The 19476-nt window shown below is 40.5% G+C and overlaps 2 protein-coding genes across 2 annotated transcripts in view; one reads left to right on the top strand and one right to left on the bottom strand.

Moving 5' to 3' along the window:
- Positions 1-3173, bottom strand: part of LOC126215193 (unconventional myosin-Ib) — an 890664-nt gene extending 887491 nt beyond the window's left edge. The window contains exon 1 of the mRNA XM_049941860.1: positions 3058-3173. The gene's annotated coding sequence lies outside the window, so the exon portion shown is untranslated. The remainder of the gene's footprint in view (positions 1-3057) is intronic.
- Positions 3174-3467: 294 nt separating this feature from the next.
- LOC126215192 (WD repeat-containing protein 61) overlaps positions 3468-19476 on the top strand; it is a 47544-nt gene continuing 31535 nt past the window's right edge. The window contains exons 1-5 of the mRNA XM_049941859.1: positions 3468-3593; positions 4676-4791; positions 4889-5052; positions 11972-12207; positions 18015-18108. Coding sequence (XP_049797816.1) covers positions 3591-3593; positions 4676-4791; positions 4889-5052; positions 11972-12207; positions 18015-18108 — 613 coding nt within the window. The 5' untranslated portion in view covers positions 3468-3590. The remainder of the gene's footprint in view (positions 3594-4675; positions 4792-4888; positions 5053-11971; positions 12208-18014; positions 18109-19476) is intronic.

The following is a 19476-nucleotide window of genomic DNA, read 5'->3' as shown; positions in this document are numbered from 1 at the left end:
CGAAAAGAAAAGCAGAGGAAAGGAAGGAGATGAAACAGAAACTAACGCTAAGAAAGTGTTTCTACGCCGCCTTCTACAAGAGCGGAAAATCTTGTAGAGTTGTTATTTCTCCAAACAGAAGAACTGTGAACTTAGGTGGCGACCTCCATACAGTTACAACTGTTTCTTCACGAGCTGAACCAATGCTGACAAAGGTAAGAGCTTAATTTAGTTGCTTGTTTTCAAACCTTCTTCCTTGGCTAACAAAAATGTACGAAATTTGTATGAGAAACGGTACGGTATTTTATTAGTATAATTCTTTGTCAGTACAGTCGTCAGGCAGGCTTGTATTCAAAGAAAAAAACGTAACTCGTAATGACGACACGCTAGAGAGTAGATGGGACTATCTGGTTCGCAACTTGCAATCCTCCATACTAACCAGCCCTAACAGCTTTGTGAATCTTTGTGAATGTATTGCACGCTGGCGCCTGCCTAAATTTCCGTATGTACCGAGTACAAATCTGTTGCGTCATTGAAAGTGCGGATTTCCTTCTATACCATGTGCGTATTTTCATGTTTCGTGTAGTTAAATTAAACCTTTATCTGAAAATTTTGTTACCAAGAGCCCAAGGAAAGGCAATCAAGTGGGAAGCGGGAGGCGCCGAATGATACGTCAATTGTGTGGAAAACCTCGAACCGCTCTTAGCAAGAAAAAACGCATTCTGTGAAATTGCTGAACGATTTTCGGATATACGAGCGCTGCTGAAAATAATGCCTCTGTTATTTGTGTGAAAACTCGAAGCTTTTTATATAAAAGGTACGTTATTAACGTTCTACATCTTTATTCTTCGTGTCTATGTATTTTCAGCCCTCGTATCACTAGAGGGCTCCGAATTGTATCGTGCGTACAGTAACTACTTGGACGCATGAGAATCAGCGTGCTGTAATTGAGATTCGAATTCGAAGAGTTCTTGCACACATCGAGCACCCTCTCTTTCAGCACGATACTTCCAGACTATACACTTTATAGCTGTGACATCTGCTACAATCGGACGCGTCGAGTTCATTGTCATCGGTAATCCTCCATAGCTTCCGACTTAACTCCATCCGTTTGCAAAACTTGTAGAACACCTTCGAGGACTTCACTTTGATGGCGATGAATCAGTACAAATAAAGTTATGGTTGTGGCTCCGTCAACAAAATCAATCATTCTACAGTGACGGTTCAAGGAACTGGTTTCTTGTTGGAAGAAATGTGATCGTCCCAAGGGTGACCGATGAGAAACAAATACGTAGAATGTTAATAATGTTTATTTTGTTAAAAAAGATTTGAGAGCTACCGCTTAAAAAATTGGGAGGCATTATATTTCAGCACGTCTTCGGATACCTACGAAACTGCAATTACATACGATAATTTACATTCCGCGTCTTCGTCGTCCACTGCTTCGAAAAAATACCATCCATCCTGAGGAAAGTACGCTACCTTGGCAGCAAGAAGTTAACCATTTTTGCCGCGCAGGGTATTCTTAAATTGTGATGCAGTGATAGCGTTGGTATGGTGTCAGATTAACGCTAGAAATCAATTGAGGTTTTTATATATAAACAACTAGATGATTCGTCTTGCACAGTCAGCAAGCGAAGAACGCAGGAATACTTTTATCGTCTCAAATAGAAGAATAAGCTGTTCATCATCTTGTAAACAACTTATGAAAGTTCGATAGCTTGCTCGCAACCATGACGCTGGTGCGTCTCACGCAAAAATAAAACGATAAAATCAAAAAACTCCTTGGACATATAAACACACGCCTATACACTGGTTATTTTCTGAACTTGAAAAATGTTCAATAATCACACGCTATCTGAATTCTAGATACGTAGGAGGGGATTGAACGGAAAGCTCCAAGTGCGCAACCGATGTACAACACACGCGGTAATTACGAACTTGTTCGAGCGTCATCGTAAACAACATACAGCATTGGTTTCATGTAGATTTGTGTAAATCTTTATTATGGCGTAAGGACGTATAAGCAACTATTTCTCAGGCAAAACTTAAAGTACGGTAACTTAAGCATCGACGTCAGCTGGACATAAACGATTTATCGGTGTGTACACTATAATGTCTTAGCTTTGCTCCCTTATTTATCCATTCTTTTCTTGTGCCTTTTGGAAAAGGATGTGCTTCTATCAAGCAAAACTCAATGTATTCAGTGTCAGTTTATAAGTAAAAGTAGTAAGAAAGTCACATGCGACGAAACCTGAAGCAGTAGAAAGCAGCAGCACAAATACCGTATGACTACCCACCGGCAGCAGAAACCATACGAACGCTACCAACAGATAATTCCACTCGTTTCCATCACTTGCTGAGGAGTACAGGTATACCACGTTTCTGAGCCATGTTCCACTATTCTACGCAAAAAGCAACATTTAGTCAGATTTACCTCTTATATTCCAATACCGGTATATACTTTTTACGAACGAATGGCCACCTGGTCATTCAAATTCCTTGCTGCTATTAATCGAACCCACGGCATCATATACTAAGCAAACAGCGGAAGTATATACGTGAATTAGTGCCTTGCAGAGTTTAATGCTGCTACATTAGTTATAAAATAAATTAACAATTTTGAGTTTATTTGCGTTCTGGCTTTCATGAGGTAATGTATCTAGAGCGCTCAATCTCTTTACAACTTTTTACGAGATGATTATTAATCTAACCCTAAATCAACTACTGTAAAAATCACAAATTTTTGTAAAATAGCTACGAACTGTAAGTATAGTCTGGGAGTGCTACATTGCCGCAGTTGCTTTCAGATGATTTAGTCCGTATGTCTTCCCACTGAAGTCGTACAACATTTGGCGTGGGGCTTATTAGGCCAAAGTTCGATTTAGGTTAGCGATTATCGCAGCTTTTACTTTTCGTCGATTACAGAAGTACATTGCAAGACTCCACAGTCTATACACTACAAAGCTGTATGAAAGGCAGCGATAATAAACAAATATCATGCGTAACTACACTGTTTCGATATATGAACATCAAGACCTGTCACTAGCAGAAAGGATTATCGTCGTCTGCACTCACCTGAATACTGTCCGGTTTCCTAAGAATTCAGGATACCGGTACATTCCATATTCATAACAAATACAAAATAGTCATATTTAATTGTTCATGTCGCATATTTGTCACAACACTGTACATATATTACATATTTTAGCTTCAAATATTCCAGGAATAAACTTCTAGCATCCTTAACATGACGCCGGCCATGTTGGACTGAGGAAACATTTGAATGTCAGCGCCATCCCGCGGTAGGACCGCCAAACCAAGGGGAGTAGTACAAATGTCAATAAATTTTTTGTAAATGTTTACTTTCTGGTAAATAAAGCACTGCATTGTTTCATATTAGTTACACAATCGTAAACTCATAGTTTACTGCCACTTAATTTTTCAAGATTTGATTCACTTTTCCTTTTTCTGTTTGTTATGGTGGCATTTGTGAGGTCTGTACCACACACATGTGTTAATCTTTGCTATGCGGGCGTGGGATTCGGAAGAGAAGTGAGAAGTCGATGTAATATAGTGATTTTTTATGGTATTTGACAGCTACAAAAAATATGGTCAGTACTTATAATGATAAGACAAGACCTTACTGGAAACACTTTCTTTTAGTTTGTAGTTCCATTTGGGTTATGAAGTATGTCTTTCACGCATATCATGATCGCACATTCATTTTGTTAATTGCATTCATTTTCTCAGCCATTGTGCCGCATATGTGTACAATAAGTAGAATCTTGTATTAAGTGTTGAATATTCGTATTTACCTCTCTGTAGTGCACTCTCCCGAGATGCCGGCTGTTGCCGGTTTCGGGAGAGATACGAAGACCTTTTTTCTCCCTAAATCCCGTGAAACATGTTTCACGAACCACGCTCAACAATATTTCTGATGCGCTTTCGTAATATTTGCAATTTATCTCCACTTGCACCATGTTTGCGATGTGATAGTCTTAAGATGGAGTCTCTTCATTACATTGATGACTGTACCAAATTGCAGTAGTGAAAGGCTATGAGGAAACGTTAAAATTTATGTTACTATATAATTGAAACTGAGCGTGTTATTATGCTGTAGAAAACAGGAGCGAACCTGGTTGTGGTGCAACAGAAGTGGTAGTTATTGTCTGCAGGGTCATTAATATACAAAATGAATAGCAGATGTTCCCATTTCCCTGGGGCACACCCAATGCTGCTTCTACATCTGTTGATGACTCTTCACCAGAGATAAGTTGTTGTGTCCGCCCTACCAACAGTAGTGTGCCAAGTTTTAAAAGCAGAAATAGCTGTGGTAGTGGCAAATACCATATTATCTGCACCAGTAAATGAAGCTATTTCAACACTCAGAGTAAGGATGAATTCAGCTAATTTTTTAAATTCTTGTTGACAGGTCACAAAGTAATAAATTATGTACTTATTACTAGCATCCTAGGAGAACTGTTTATATCTTAAAATGCCTTAGCCATTTGATCGAGAACTCATTAATTTCTGAACTATATTAGTCCTTTCTGCCAACGAAATAAGCATTTAGTTGTTTTGAAAATTCAAGTGCTCATTTCTTTCCCCAGCACTCTCTTCAAGTGAGGTCTTTCTGCCAACGAAATAAGCATTTAGTTGTTTTGAAAATGCAAGTGCTCATTTCTTTCCCCAGCACTCTCTTCAAGTGAGGTTGGACAATGCACATGATGACAGTGTCTGGAGCTGTGCCTGGGGAAGACTTAAAAAGAAAAAAGATGACGAAAACTCGGAAAATGCTGACAACTCGAGGTATGTGTTCTACATTTAGAATATTCTCATATTTATGCAATGTTGTAGAAACGTGCATTTTACTTGAGTCAGTTTGCATATTTTTGTTTCTTTTTAGGGATTCCATGACTACTGAAGAACCAACTGATTACATTGTAACTGGTGGTGTTGATGACCTTGTAAAGGTTTGGCAGTTCAGAGATGACCAATTGAAGTTGAAACACAAACTGGAAGGTCATTCCCTTGGTGTTGTGTGTGTTGACATCAGTTCGGATGGAACAAGTAGGTTATCAAAATGAACACTCTAATATCAAAATTATATATCTCCTGTGTCACATGTGAAATCTAGAATGAAGGCTTTGTGCATTGCGGAGAAGTTTACTGTAAAATTCTGGAAGCTTATGTTGTAAAAACAGTCTGGTAACTTGTTGCTGTCCACCACGTTCATCTCACAGAATGACCAGAGCAAGGAAACCGAGCTCATGTGGTAGGTTAGTGACAGTCATTTTCCAACATGACATTAGCAAATGGCAATGGGGAAGAAGACATAAGTGGTACCACAAGGACCCTCAACTTCCCTCTGCAGGCTGTCCCTAAATTACAGTAGAGTTGCTAATAATTCCACTATCGAGTGCCATCACTACGAAATGATCATGTGCAACTATATATGTAGTGAAGTTGGGGGGGGATTGTTCGTTATTGGAGTTGAATACAGATCTACATCTACATGGTTACTCTGCAATTCACTCTTTAGTGCCTGGTAGAGGGTTCATTGAACCTTTTTCATACTACTTCTCTTCCATTCCACTCTCAAATGGCGCATGGGGAAAAAGGAACACCTAAATCTTTCCGTTCGAGCTCTGATTTCTCTTATTTTATTATGATGATCATGTCTTCCTATGTAGATGGGTGTCAACAAAATATTCACAAATTAGCGAAGAATATGACTGAACATGTCACCTTCGTCATGTGATCTTTTCAGTGTAGCAACTGTGTGTCAGCACTACATAACTAGTATGGTGACCGCACTACGTAACTAGTATGGTGACCATTATCTCATAAAATCCCACATCATATTAAATAAAATATTGGATCTTGTGCTAAAATATGGGATTTATTAGTGGGAATGTTCTTGTTGTTAATGTCTTCTAATATTAATAGCTTAAATATCAGCCTCTGGCAGGGAAAACAGGTGTTTGCAGTGGGAATTTCTGAGTAAAAGTTGCATAGTGGGTCTCTCCCATGTATTTTTCATAGTTAATGTATGGTATATGTACATAATATGCATCAAAATGCTCAACAGAGACATGTCCATTATCTAATATAATTTTCTGATTTTACTTTAAGTTTTAGTTTTCATGACAAAAATTGTGTTAAACATTGTTACATTACAGGTTAATGTCTTACCACAGGGTAATGTCTTACCACAAACTTTGAAATTTACATATGTTGGCTCGCAACCAAATTATCACATTTCACCCTATCTAGACTACAGGCTGTGATTGCTGATTTTATCAGCAGAACAAAGCTGCTGCTTTTATTGTGGGGGCCGGAGGGAGGGGGGGGGGGGGTCCAGTAGCACCCACTAACTGAAATTTAAATGTAACTGTAGTATGTGGAGTGTATTAAAAACTAGACTGTAATGACACATTTGTTGGCTTTGCCAGCTCATAACCAGTCATCTCCCAACCGATTGATTGACTGACTGATTCTGCCAAGTGTAAAATTATAAACCCAGCCTTTGCCTTGCTCACTTGTATTATAGTAATGGATTATGAACTTCTTTTCCTTCTTAACCGACTGGCTGCGGTGGCCGAGTGGTTCTCGGCGCTCCAGTCCGGAACCGCGCGACTGCTACGAATCCTGCCTTGGGCATGGATGTGTGTGGTATCCTTAGGTTAGTTAGGTTTAAGTAGTTCTAAGTTCTAGGGGACTGATGACCTCTGATGTTAACTCCCATAGTGCTCAGAGCCATTTGAACCTCCTTTTTTTTTACCTGGTATTTTTTCCTGTGGCTTTTCTGGCACCGTCAAAGATACACCAAATATCCTAAAGAAAAAGTGTTACAGGGTTCATGAAATTTTTACAAAGGAAAAAGTCTACACTCTGCATAAATAAGAATGTAAATAGGTGAAAAAATTTTCATTAAAAATATTTCAACAGTGAAGTCATCTGTATTAAAGGAGAAAATTATGTTGAATGTTATTTGGCACTTTGATAGAAAACAAGGCAAGCCTTTATGCCGAGGTGGCAGACTACCAGGCTATGTATCCAGAGGTCTGGGGTTCTTGAAAACGCAGCGTTGTGGAGTGGTGCAGGAAGATGTACCCTGTCAGGCATTGAAATGTTGCAGTTTGGGGTAGCAATGACTGCTGTGGAGGAGTGGAAGAGCTGCTGTTCTTGTGTTGAGAACAGCAATGGCTCTCCCCCTGGGGATTGAGGGTTTGTAGATATTTTGGAAGAACGAAGTGATTTGGGCAGCTGTAGAGAAACAAACGGTGAACATAAACAGTTCTTTATTAATTCCTGCATCTCGGGCAGTCCTCTTGAGTACTCCTTCGTCTGTAGTGTGGTTTGGCATCGGCTTGTAATATTCACACTTATAATGGTGGGCGAGGCAGTGTATTGTGGAGGGCACATCTTCTGCTAGGAGACAATGCGAAGAGATGGCATTGTGGGCAAATCGAGCTCAGTCAATAGCGGCACAGAGCACTGATTACAGCCCCACTACAGACACAAGACAGGGCAGTGATGTCTTCTCACTTGTGGTAGGTTACAGTGCTGCTTGTCCCTCCGGATCGAAGAACGGAGAGCAGCAGGCGGTGGTCTCCAGCAGCGGATACGGTGGCGAGCAGTAGAGCATTGGCCTCAGAGGTCTGGGCAGTCAGAAATGGTTCTCGGCTTGTGGCCTGGCCACAGCAATGTAGCAGCAACAAGGCTTCAATGGGGACTCAAAGACAGTGGCTGACACAGACTGGGTGCAGCTGCGTTGCTTGATGATAACAGCTGGCCGGGGGGTGTCGGAAAATCAGATGCTCAGTGCTGACTGTGTGGAAAGGACTTCATAATTGCATTGCTGTGGAAGAATCTGGAGTAGCTTCGGTGACTGGCATCCATCTGTTGTCCCCTGGTAAGGAGAAGAACTGGAGAAACTTCCTGGAGGCTGGTCAGTGTCTCAGTTCCTTGGCACACAGAAGTGGTGGCTTCAGCTGCTGCAGTGGCAGTGGTGTTGGCCAGCAATGTTCAGTGCCCAGTTCCCAGCACTCTGTCTTTGGCACTGGCTGTGTATATTCTGTTAGTTAAATTGCGATTTGGAATCTTACATTAAGCTGCAGGTCATGGGTCAACGGAAGTGTCCGATTCCACCTGCTTCGACCCATGGCTTAAGGTTGTTGTTGTGTGTGACGTCATTACGGCATGCAGTTTATGAGCCGGTTGTGTTTGATGTCTCTCTCTCTCTCTCTCTCTCTCTCTCTCTCTCTCTCTCTCTCTGTGTGTGTGTGTGTGTGTGTGTGTGTGTGTGTGTGTGTGTGTGTGTGTGTGTGTGTTTTGAGATGGCCGACCTACTTTGCAGCGCCGAAATTTGTTCGCGATAAGTAAATTTGAACACATAAGTCAGGTATTACCCAAAAGGAACGATCAGTACAAATTACAAAATAATATTCTTCTCCTTTGTCACTCAGACATTTAAACAGGCAAATAGCAATCATTTAACTGAAAGCCTTTTAAGAAAGCAAGACTAGAAAATTTGAATGATGAGTTAAAATCATATTTAAATAGGCTCTGACCGAGCACATATTTTAAAACGAAATACTTCCTTTAAGGAACCAGAGATCAAAATTAATTACATAATCCTCAACAACTATATTACACCCAAGACACTTAAGATTAAACAGTAACATATAACATCAGAGAGCTGCAGTCCCAAGTTTTAAGCAGCATGTTTCAGATGGACTGCACTGCAACAGTACAATACAAGTCCCTCAGAGGATCTCCCCACACAGGAAGTTATTGCCGCAATTGACAAAATATCAACATCATTCCATGTACAGGCCAAAAACAAACTAAAAGCTCTCTTAAGTTTGGGACAGTTAATTCCCTTTCAACATAACATACATCACAAGTCTAGCCCTAGGACGGCACCGAAACCCCGCAATTTAGCACGCGAAAAACTAAAACGATGCACTCATCATGTATCCTTACAAAATCCAAGAACAGAGAGCCGGCTCCCCAATAGCGGAACATTTAATTACACGCAGCGTGCGGTTTTGCGGGATGCTGATCTCACCCTTAACTTCAACACCAGTTCCAATACTAGTCAGCCTACAATCTTGAACCACCATACACATTCCTTCAGTTACTGCATAGAAAGCCAATGTGATGGGCAAACAGACCAGCATATGATAAAAGCTTAAGCAGTTTACTTACTAGACAACCCTTATGAATAGTAGCCGCAACTTTCTTTCTTTCTTTCATTTTTTTTTTTTTTTTTAAACGTGAGCACACCCACAATCGAAAGACGAAACAATGCCAATCATAAGGACAGTAACACATAAGCAAGTAGCAATGGTAACTTCTTCTTCGATTGGTTACAAATCAGCGCGATTTAACACACCAGAGAACGGTCTTCACAACATAACCATCAATACAATAGCAAATTACTCACAGGTTTACTCCCCCACGATTTCGATTCGCAAAGCCATAGACAAAACGTGGAGAACGTATCGCTTAGACCAACATAATGGTGCTCCCTCAGTTACCCCAAATAACTGACTCCCTTAGTTGCACAGCAAAGAACGAGACCTAATGAAACCACCACAGTTTTCGCCTCTAAATTGTCACAGTACAAGTAAGACTCAATCACAAAGCCTGACTTTCACCCTATTATAACGGCAGGCAGCAACATCGTACGGAAAAGAGCATAGACACAAGCTCTTACCAATTCTCTTCTCCAAAAGCAGCCACCGCAACTCTCGGGAACCACTGGGACAACTCCTTCACACAAATTACAGGATGCCCACTTCCTACTGCTTGCTACGGTACCTTCCGTTCAGAGCCAACTTTTATATCTCCATGCGATAGGTCGGGTCCTACACTTGCTGCGTCAACCCGACAACAGTCTTCCACCACGTCCCGGAGCACCACACCCCACAGGACCTCGCCTTGTTACTCCTTGCGTAGGCCCCAGAGGACGCTGCTTACCACCCTGCCCATGGCAAGAAAGATAAACCACCGAGTGGCACTATCGATATGAGCCGCCACGGCTCAGTATCAATAGTTATGGTTGACCTATATAGATCAAGGGAAATTACCGATTACAATTTTCGTACACTTTTATATGCTGGTACTGATGTTTTGGTATCGTCAGCTGTGTTCAAGGGAATTGTCTGATTCCAATTTCCACTGTTCTTGCTGTAAGCGATGGTGTTTGGTATCGTCAGCTACTGTTGACCTATATAGGTGAAGGGAAGTGTCTGATTCCTGAGATTTTGTAATTATTTCTTTTTTTTTTCTTCATTTGTGTGTTTTGGGATGGTGGTGGTGGTGTATGGTGTTTTTTTTTTTTTTTTTTTTTTTCCCCCCACCCAAATCCCTGCGGTTGTTCCTTTAGTTTGAATGTATTTTTGGAGGGAGATGTTGTTGTCTTATTTATACATATTTTTGTGTTTTTTGCCGTGTGTATGTGTAGTGACATCATAGGCACTATATGGAAGATGATCAGAATAGCCATTTCCGCCATATTGGTGACGTCATGGGTCAAAGCAGATGGGTGGAATCGGTCACTTTTGTAATCCCTAGGTCATCCTATAACTGGCTGTGTAAGTCAGTTCAAAAGTTGGAAGAAGGTGATGGGATAACACCTCCAGTATGACCATGCCTAATAGAGCACTTTGGAATTCAAACTAGCCTTTGGATTGATGACTGATTTACTTTCATGTAAATAAGATACAAATAATAAAGTAAAGACAGTATGTACTGCTTTTAAATATTGTTTGTTGTGTTTATATGTGTATGCTTTCTGGAGCAAATGAACCAATGTGTTATGAAATGTTCAGCTTTAACTTTCTTATTCTTTTATTCCTCATCAGTACAGAGAATGTACCATACAATCTTTGTGAAGGACACCCAATGTGAATAATGTTTTGATCATTAAAAATTATTTTCATTGCCAGCTCCTTAATTATATTACTATATTTACAATTTCCTATAAGAAGGGTGGCCCCCATTTCTTCACTTGCACAATTCAGGTACCAAACTGCATGGCAGACAGCTCTCGCATAACACCAAATTTTGATGCCAGTATGACTCTTGATAGGTGGGGCTCAATACCAGAGTAATGAGCCAGAGCCACTGCAGTAGACTCACTTACGATGAGTAATTGATTGAGACAAGAAAGTTATTCGTGTAAAGTGGTCTTTACTGTATGTGCAATTACAGGGTGTTTGGAAAGTCCCATTACAAACTTCTAGAAATTGTAGAGGGGACAAGATTTTGAATTGAAACCCATGTCTGGAAACGAACTGATTCCATGCTACAGCAGTTTGGAAATATGTTGTTAATGTGACCACTTTTACAAGTAATTGATTAGGCTTGGCCCAGTACATCACTTGTTTTATAATTTCTCAGAACTGTTGCGTAATTGTAGCAGAAGGGGTATGTGATGGAGTCAGACATGTGAAGAATGATTGTGATAAAGGCAACAAGCAGCCCTTCCATTATCGTGAACCTTCTCACATTGCTTATCCTCTATGATAGAGACACAATTTAGGATGATGTAGCTACAGGAGACTTCGTGTTCATTAGTTTCGTTTGTCATGTTGGCAGTTTTAAATTTGAATTTTTGATAAAAATACTAAAAACTCTTGACCCAGGGGTAAGTCAGTTTGAATCTTGGAGGTGAAAAAAATTTCACTGCCACTATTTGACCAGCAAGGGGAGGAGATATGGTGGCATGAAGCTCCTGACCACCAGACTGTGCCAGTGTCGTCACCACCACCACCACCAACAACAACAACAACAACACACGCACAAATATACATAGATTTAATATTACAAGTATTATAATGGAGCATGCTGCAAATAAAAAAGCCTAAAAAACTGTATTTGACCAATAAGTATGAGTAACCTTTCTTTTCTGTATAATTACAAAACAAGATATAATGTCTAGTTTCTGTTGTGATACGGACTTCTCTTCTTACAGCCTGTGCATCTAGTTCTCTTGACTCCAGCTTGAGGCTGTGGGACCTTAACACTGGTGAGAAGATAGGGAATATTGAAGTTGGCCCTGTAGACATATGGACTGTGGCCTTCTCACCTGATGACAAATTCATAATTTCTGGGAGTCATTCAGGCAAAATTAATATGTACGGTGTTGAATCTGGGAAGCAGGAACAAGTCCTGGATTCCAGAGGAAAATTTACGTTGAGTATAGCATATGTAAGTATCTGTAGGATTTAATAGTCTAATGGCTGTGACTGCATAACATATCTGTTGTGTGTCCCAGGAAGAATGGTCAGTATTCAGGAATAAGACAGGAAAGATCATTCAGAGCAAAAAAGTCTGATAAACATGGGCTCCAAAATGTATATCTTAGGCAACAGTCTGGATGATTGATCTGACCTTGCAACATTAACCAAAATGGCCTTGCTGTTCTGGTACTGCGAACGGCTGAAAGCAAGGGGAAACTACAACCGTAATTTTTCCCGAGGGCATGCAGCTTTACTGTATGATTAAATGATGGCGTCCTCTTGGGTAAAATATTCCGGAGGTAAAATAGTCCCCCATTCGGATCTCCGGGTGGGGACTACTTAAGAGGACGTCGTTACCAGGAGAAAGAAAACTGGCATTCTACGGATCGGAGTGTGGAATGTCAGATCTCTTAATCGGGCAGGTAGGTTAGAAAATTTAAAAAGGGAAATGGATAGGTTAAAGTTAGATATAGTGGGAATTAGTGAAGTTCGGTGGCAGGAGGAACAAGACTTTTGGTCAGGTGAATACAGGGTTATAAATACAAAATCAAATAGGGGTAATGCAGGTGTAGGTTTAATAAAGAATAAGAAAAATAGGAGTACGGGTAAGCTACTACAAACATCATAGTGAACGCATTATTGTGGCCAAGATCGACACGAAGCCCACATCTACTATAGTAGTGCAAGTTTATATGCCAACTAGCTCTGCAGATGATGAAGAAATTGATGAAATGTATGAGGAGATAAAAGAAATTATTCAGGTAGTGAAGGGAGACGAAAATTTAATAGTCATGGGTGACTAGAATTTGAGAGTAGGGAAAGGGAGAGAAGCAAACATAGTTGGTGAATATGGATTGGGGCTAAGAAATGAAAGAGGAAGCCGCCTGGTAGAATTTTGTGCAGAGCATAACTTAATCATAGCTTAACACTTGGTTCAAGAATCATGAAAGAAGGTTGTATACATGGAAGAACCCTGAAGATACTAGAAGGTTTCAGATGGATTATATAATGGTAAGACAGAGATTTAGGAACCAGATTTTAAATTGTAAGATATTTCCAGGGGCAGATGTGGACTGTGATCACAATCTATTGGTTACGAACTGTAGATTATAACTGAAGAAACTGCAAAAAAGTGGGAATTTAAGGAGATAGGACCTGGATAAACTGAAAGATCCAGAGGTTGCACAGAGTTTCAGGGAGAGCATAAGGGAACAATTGACAGGAATGGGAGAAAGAAATACAGTAGAAGAAGAATGGGTAGCTTTGAGGGATGAAATAGTGAAGGCAGCAGAGGATCAAATAGGTAAAAAGACGAGGGCTAGTAGAAACCCTTGGGTAACAGAAGAAATATTGAATTTAATTGATGAAAGGAGAAAATATAAAAATGCAGTAAATGAAGCAGGCAAAAAGGAATACAAACATCTGAAAAACTATATCGACAGGAAGTGCAAAATGGCTAAGCAGGGATGGCTCGTGGACAAATGTAAGGATGTAGAGGCCTATCTCACTAGGGAAAGATAGATACTGCCTACAGGAAAATTAAAGAGACCTTTGGAGAAAGGAAAACCACTTGCATGAATATCAAGAGCTTTGATGGAAACCCAGTTCTAAGCAAAGAAGGGAAAGCAGAAAGGTGGAAGGAGTATATAGAGGGACTATACAAGGGCGATGTACTTGAGGGCAATGTTATAGAAAGGGATAAGGATGTAGATGAAGATGAAATGGGAGATATGATACTGCGTGAAGAGTTTGATAGAGCACTGAAATACCTGAATCGAAACAAGGCCCCGGGTGTAGACAACATTCCATTAGAACTACTGACGGCCTTGGGAGAGCCAGTCCTGACAAAACTCTACCATATGGTGAGCAAGATGTATGAGACAGGCGAAATACCCTCTGACTTCAAGAAGAATATAATAATTCCATTCCCAAAGAAAGCAGGTGTTGACAGATGTGAAAATTACCGAATTATCAGTTTAATAAGTCACAGCTGCAAAATACTAACGCGAATTCTTTACAGACGAATGGAAAAACTGATAGAAGCCGACCTCGGGGAAGGTCAGTTTGGATTCCGTAGAAATGTTGGAACATGTGAGGCAATACTGACCCTATAACTTATCTTAGAAGAAAGATTAAGGAAAGGCAAACCTACGTTTCTAGCATTTGTAGACTTAGAGAAAGCTTTCAATAATAATTGGAATACTCTCTTTCAAATTCTGAAGGTGGTAGGGGTAAAATACAGGGAACGAAAGGCTATTTACAATTTGTACAGAAAGCAGATGGCAGCTATAAGAGTCGAGGGGTATGAAGGGGAAGCAATGGTTGGGAAGGGAGTGAGACAGGGTTTTAGCCTATCCCCGATGTTATTCAATCTGTATATTGAGCAAGCAATAAAGGAAACAAAAGAAAAGTTTGGAGTAGGTATTAAAATCCATGGAGAAGAAATAAAAACATTTAGGTTCGCCGATGACATTGTAATTCTGTCAGAGACAGCAAAGGACTTGGAAGAGCAGCTGAATGGAATGGACAGTGTCTTGAAAGGAGGGTATAAGATGAACATCAAGAAAAGCAAATCGAGGATAATGGAATGTAGTCGAATTAAATCGGTTGATGCTCAGGGAATTGGATTAGGAAATGAGACACTTAAAGTAGAAAACGAGTTTTGCTATTTGAGGACCAAAATAACTGATGATTGTCGAAGTAGAGAGGATATAAAATGTAGACTGGCAATGGCAAGGAAAGCGTTTCTGAAGATGAAAAATTTGTTAACATCGAGTATAGAGTTAAGTGTCAGGAAGTCGTTTCTGGAAGTATTTGTATGGAGTGTCGTTTCTGAAAGTATTTGTATGGAGTGTCGTTTCTGAAAGTATTTGTATGGAGTGTCGTTTCTGAAAGTATTTGTATGGAGTGTCGTTTCTGAAAGTATTTGTATGGAGTGTAGCCATGTATGGAAGTGAAATGTGGACGATAAATAGTTTAGACAAGAAGAAAATAGAAGCTTTCGAAATGTGGTGCTACAGAAGAATGCTGAAGATTAGATGGGTAGATCACATAACTAATGAGGAGGTATTGAATAGAATTGGGGAGAAGAGGTATTTGTGGCACAACTTGACTAGAAGAAGGGATCGGTTGGTAGGACATGTTCTGAGGCATCAAGAGATTACCAATTTAGTATTGGAGGGCAGCGCAGAGGGTAAAAATCGTAGAGGGAGACCAAAAGATGAATACTCTAAGCAGATTCAGAAGGATGTAGGTTGCAGTAGGCACTGGGAGATGAAGAAGCTTGCACAGGATAGAGTAGCCTGGAGAGCTGCATCAAACCAGTCTCAGGACTGAAGACCACAACAACAAGAGATATGAGCACTTCCTCTCCTTCAGTATTGTGAAACAGAGCTCTATTGCCACAAGCTCTTCGCTTTCCATAACATGGGAGGAGGAAGTATGCGCCAAAACAAGAAGAACAAAAAATTCCAATAAACATGGGCTCTAAAATGCATACTTCAAGAACTATGTGCTCTGTTTCAGTAGAAGAGATGTTTATGATAGCAACAAAGATTAGCAAGTTCTCATAGTTCCCACGTTTACTGGACCTTTTTCTCTCATGTTGGGCCATACTATCACCTCTCAACATACGTAATGCGAAGAGCCTGCAGTAAATGAGATTTGTTTCACAGTATTGAATATGTAATGCTCATAGCCATTAAGGTATGCCTTTTGTTGCCTGTGTGTACTAGACTTTTTTGCTTCCAGTGGTCATTCCTGTCATATCCTTGAATACTGGCCATTCCTCCTGGGACACCCCATATCTGTAGGATTTGAATTGCTCAACCAATTGTCAGTTTTAAGTTCAACATTTCCTAACAGGTGCTTTCCTGATCTCCTATGTATGCAAATCTTTTTAATTGTCACATGATTTTATTTCTGGAAGCAGCCAATCAAAATACGATAATCAAAAGTCCTGGCGGAATGTAAATACCAATGTACAATTCACAGAAGCTGATGCTGAGGGAAAGCATCCAGATGACTCGAACTGTGGAGCAGCCATTGAAATTGAACATGGAGCAATGTGTTCTGCCACTGAGCGGTTACTTCAGCTCTTGGCCACAGAAATAACGTGATCAGTTTGGAGCATGTCCTACTTGTCATTAGGTGGTGTCCATTTAAGGATGGATTTTTCATGCAATTGTTTGCAGCACACAGTTGGTAAACTTATTTATAAGCTTCATCAACTTGGTATTATTTACAAATGGACACTGCACCCCATTCTAAAGGGCCTCGGATTGTGATGTAAATGAACAGCTTAAGTTAAAAGCTAATGGAACACATGTTACAGTAAAAACTGTGCACTATCTCTATGAGGAATCCACACTGAATCTAAACCATTTCAAAATGTGCAGATTCATTTGTGGTTTAAGGTGCAGTACATGTGACTGGTTGCTGTTATTCTATACATGTTTCAGTATAGTCTGTAATAGTTCTGTTCACATTGGACAAAATAGAGAGATGGGAAAGACCTGTCTTACTGGTAACAGATCTTTAAACAACCTGCTAATTGTGACAACTTGCCCTGCACGAAACTTCTTTGCATAATATTATATGTCAGAGGTTGAGTTGAATGAGACAAGATTTTACAGTCATTAAGCATGAAATCACCATGAGTTAAAGAAACCATAGGACACTGAAACATGCTCTTTGTGCTCCATAATTAATACAACCACTCTGCAAAACCCATAGTGGGGCCTCAATCTGTGATTAGTAAGTGAAATCATGGCTCCGGGCTTTGTTTGATTGATCACTCCCTGCTTTACAACTTGTTGATCGAACTGTAGGAGGATTCAAGTCATTTACATGTCCACTTCCTCATGTTCTCTCTGCAGAAGGTAACATAGTTAATTGTCATGGCTGTGAAATAAGGGGCTTAGTACTGTCTGGTGGAATGAAACTATTGAGATTTGGAGCATGAGCATGTTGTGTTCAATTTTGTAAAACACAATCTAGGAGATTATGCAGAGTGCTGCAGGGAAATAGGTAATTTTTAATGTTAAGTGTTGGCAACACTAGTGCTGCCAGTTGATAGAAACAAATGTGTAGGCTTTCTGAATGTGTTGTCTTTTAGTAATTGTGCAGCATGGGATGGTGCAGTACATGCTATTGCTGTGAGAGCATTTTACAACCAGGGTGATAGTCTGACTGCTGTGTAAAGGAACTTTACCAGATAGGGCATTAAGGACATATCCCAGCTGTTCATGCAATTGCAACATGGGTACATAATTTTGAAGAAACTATTTCAGCCTGAAAAATAAGCCATTATATGGCATTCGACCAGTATGTTCCTTGGAGAACAATTCAGGTGTTAGTTTCCATTGAGAGGAGCCCTCGCCACTCCAACTTCGTGCTTCCATGCTAGAGATAGGGTGACAAAGGGTATAAAGATTACTGCATGAATTGAAAGTACAATGAATTTCAGTTAAGTTATTGCGAAGAAGACTGTTTACCAGAGATGGCTGTAACATTAATGTTGAAACTTAATGTCATATACAGTACTGGCAGTACAGTATTTTAATATTTATCATGCCACACACACTGATCAAGTAGATGATTTACACTGTAATGAAACTATAAAGATCACCAATCTGTTTAACGCATATATTAAATTACAACTGTAACTGAGACAAGTAATCCACTATAGCACATATTAACTTGCTGATTTACAATATGTTGATTATTGATAAAATTACTGTCACGAAATTTAATAGATGTGTTTCATATTTTCAGAGTCCTGATGGCAAATACATAGCCAGTGGTGCTATTGATGGCATCATTAACGTGTTTGACGTTAGCTCTGGAAAACTTGTACATACGCTTGAAGGTAATAGTTTTGAAACACTTAAGATTAAGAAGTATAATTATTTATATTTAAACTGGATTTTGGATTAATTTTTTTTTTTTTTTTTGTTTTCTATCACGATTGCCAGACAAGGAGGGTGGGAGACAGCTGACTAAAGATGTGTGAAAGCCAGCTCACACGCTGTGTCCTAAACCCAACACGCACCCTTGCGCAATAAACTGGTCAGGGACACCGAAATCTCTGTGGCGTGGGGTATAAAACACCGATAACAGTTGATTTGACCAAGAACAGACTGCAGTTGCTTCACGTTGGTGGGAGGAGGCAGGTTTTGAATCACCTCAACATCCGTAGAGGCGTGTAGGCCACGGGCATCAATCGTGAACCCGAGATAGCTGACCTCTCGCTCAAAAAAGTCAGTTTTCTTTCCGGCAATGTAGGTTAGCCTCGGGAAAAAACCTGGAACAGCTGGTCCAACTTGTCCGTGAGGTCCACCGCGGACGAGCCACTGAAATGACATCGTCCATATAATTGGCCACCCCAGGCACCTGGCTTGTGAGGCGATCCGAATAACATTGGAAAATGGCGGGGCCGCTGGCAGTGCCAAACGGGAGGCTGTTGTACCAGATAGGGTCACACGGGGTATTGATGACTAGGATCTCCTGCGATTCCTCGTCAGACGGCAACTGCAAATAAGCATTGCGCAAATCAGTTTTGGCGAAAATGGTCAAGCCCGCAAGACATATGAGTATGTCATCCAGCAATGGGATAGGACAGGCATCAATGACGGACTGAAAATTGACTGTGACCTTAGAATCGTCACAGATGTGTAAAGCACCGTTTGGCTTCTCGGCTATCACGATAGGCATCGCCCAGCAACTGTGTGTAACGGGAGAAAGGGTGCCTTCATCCTGTAAGCTGCGAAGTTCCACCTGGAGCCTGTCTCAGAGCACTAAGGGGGTGGGTGGGCCTTAAAAAAAATGAGGAACAGCAGAGGAAAGAAGCTGAACATGCGCGGTGAAACCCTTCATCCCTGTGTGGGGGATGAGAAGAATGTGTTGTATTTTCTGAGCGACGGGGCGAGGAGGGTATCCATTGAGGGAATCGACACCAGTTATACCACGTCCTGCACTGATAAACCCAGATGACCAAAAGTGTTCACACCATGAAGATTAGTAGCTCCAGGAGATCTGACCACCAAAAACTGAGCGGCGAAGGAACAACTGTTGTAAGAGATTTGTGTGGAAAAAACGCCATCAACAGATATAAAGTGATTACTGAAACTGTGCAATGTGCGTGCGTACGAGGATAAAGCTGGCAAGCACAAACGTTTGTATGTGGAACCATCCGCAGTAGAGACAGATGATGCCGTGTCAATTTGGAAGACCACCG

This window comes from Schistocerca nitens, chromosome 12 (genome assembly GCF_023898315.1).
Source record: "Schistocerca nitens isolate TAMUIC-IGC-003100 chromosome 12, iqSchNite1.1, whole genome shotgun sequence".
In the NCBI taxonomy this organism is placed as follows: domain Eukaryota; kingdom Metazoa; phylum Arthropoda; class Insecta; order Orthoptera; family Acrididae; genus Schistocerca; species Schistocerca nitens.
The sequence above is the reverse complement of the archived record's forward strand: the minus strand, read 5'-3'. Positions and strand labels throughout refer to the sequence as shown.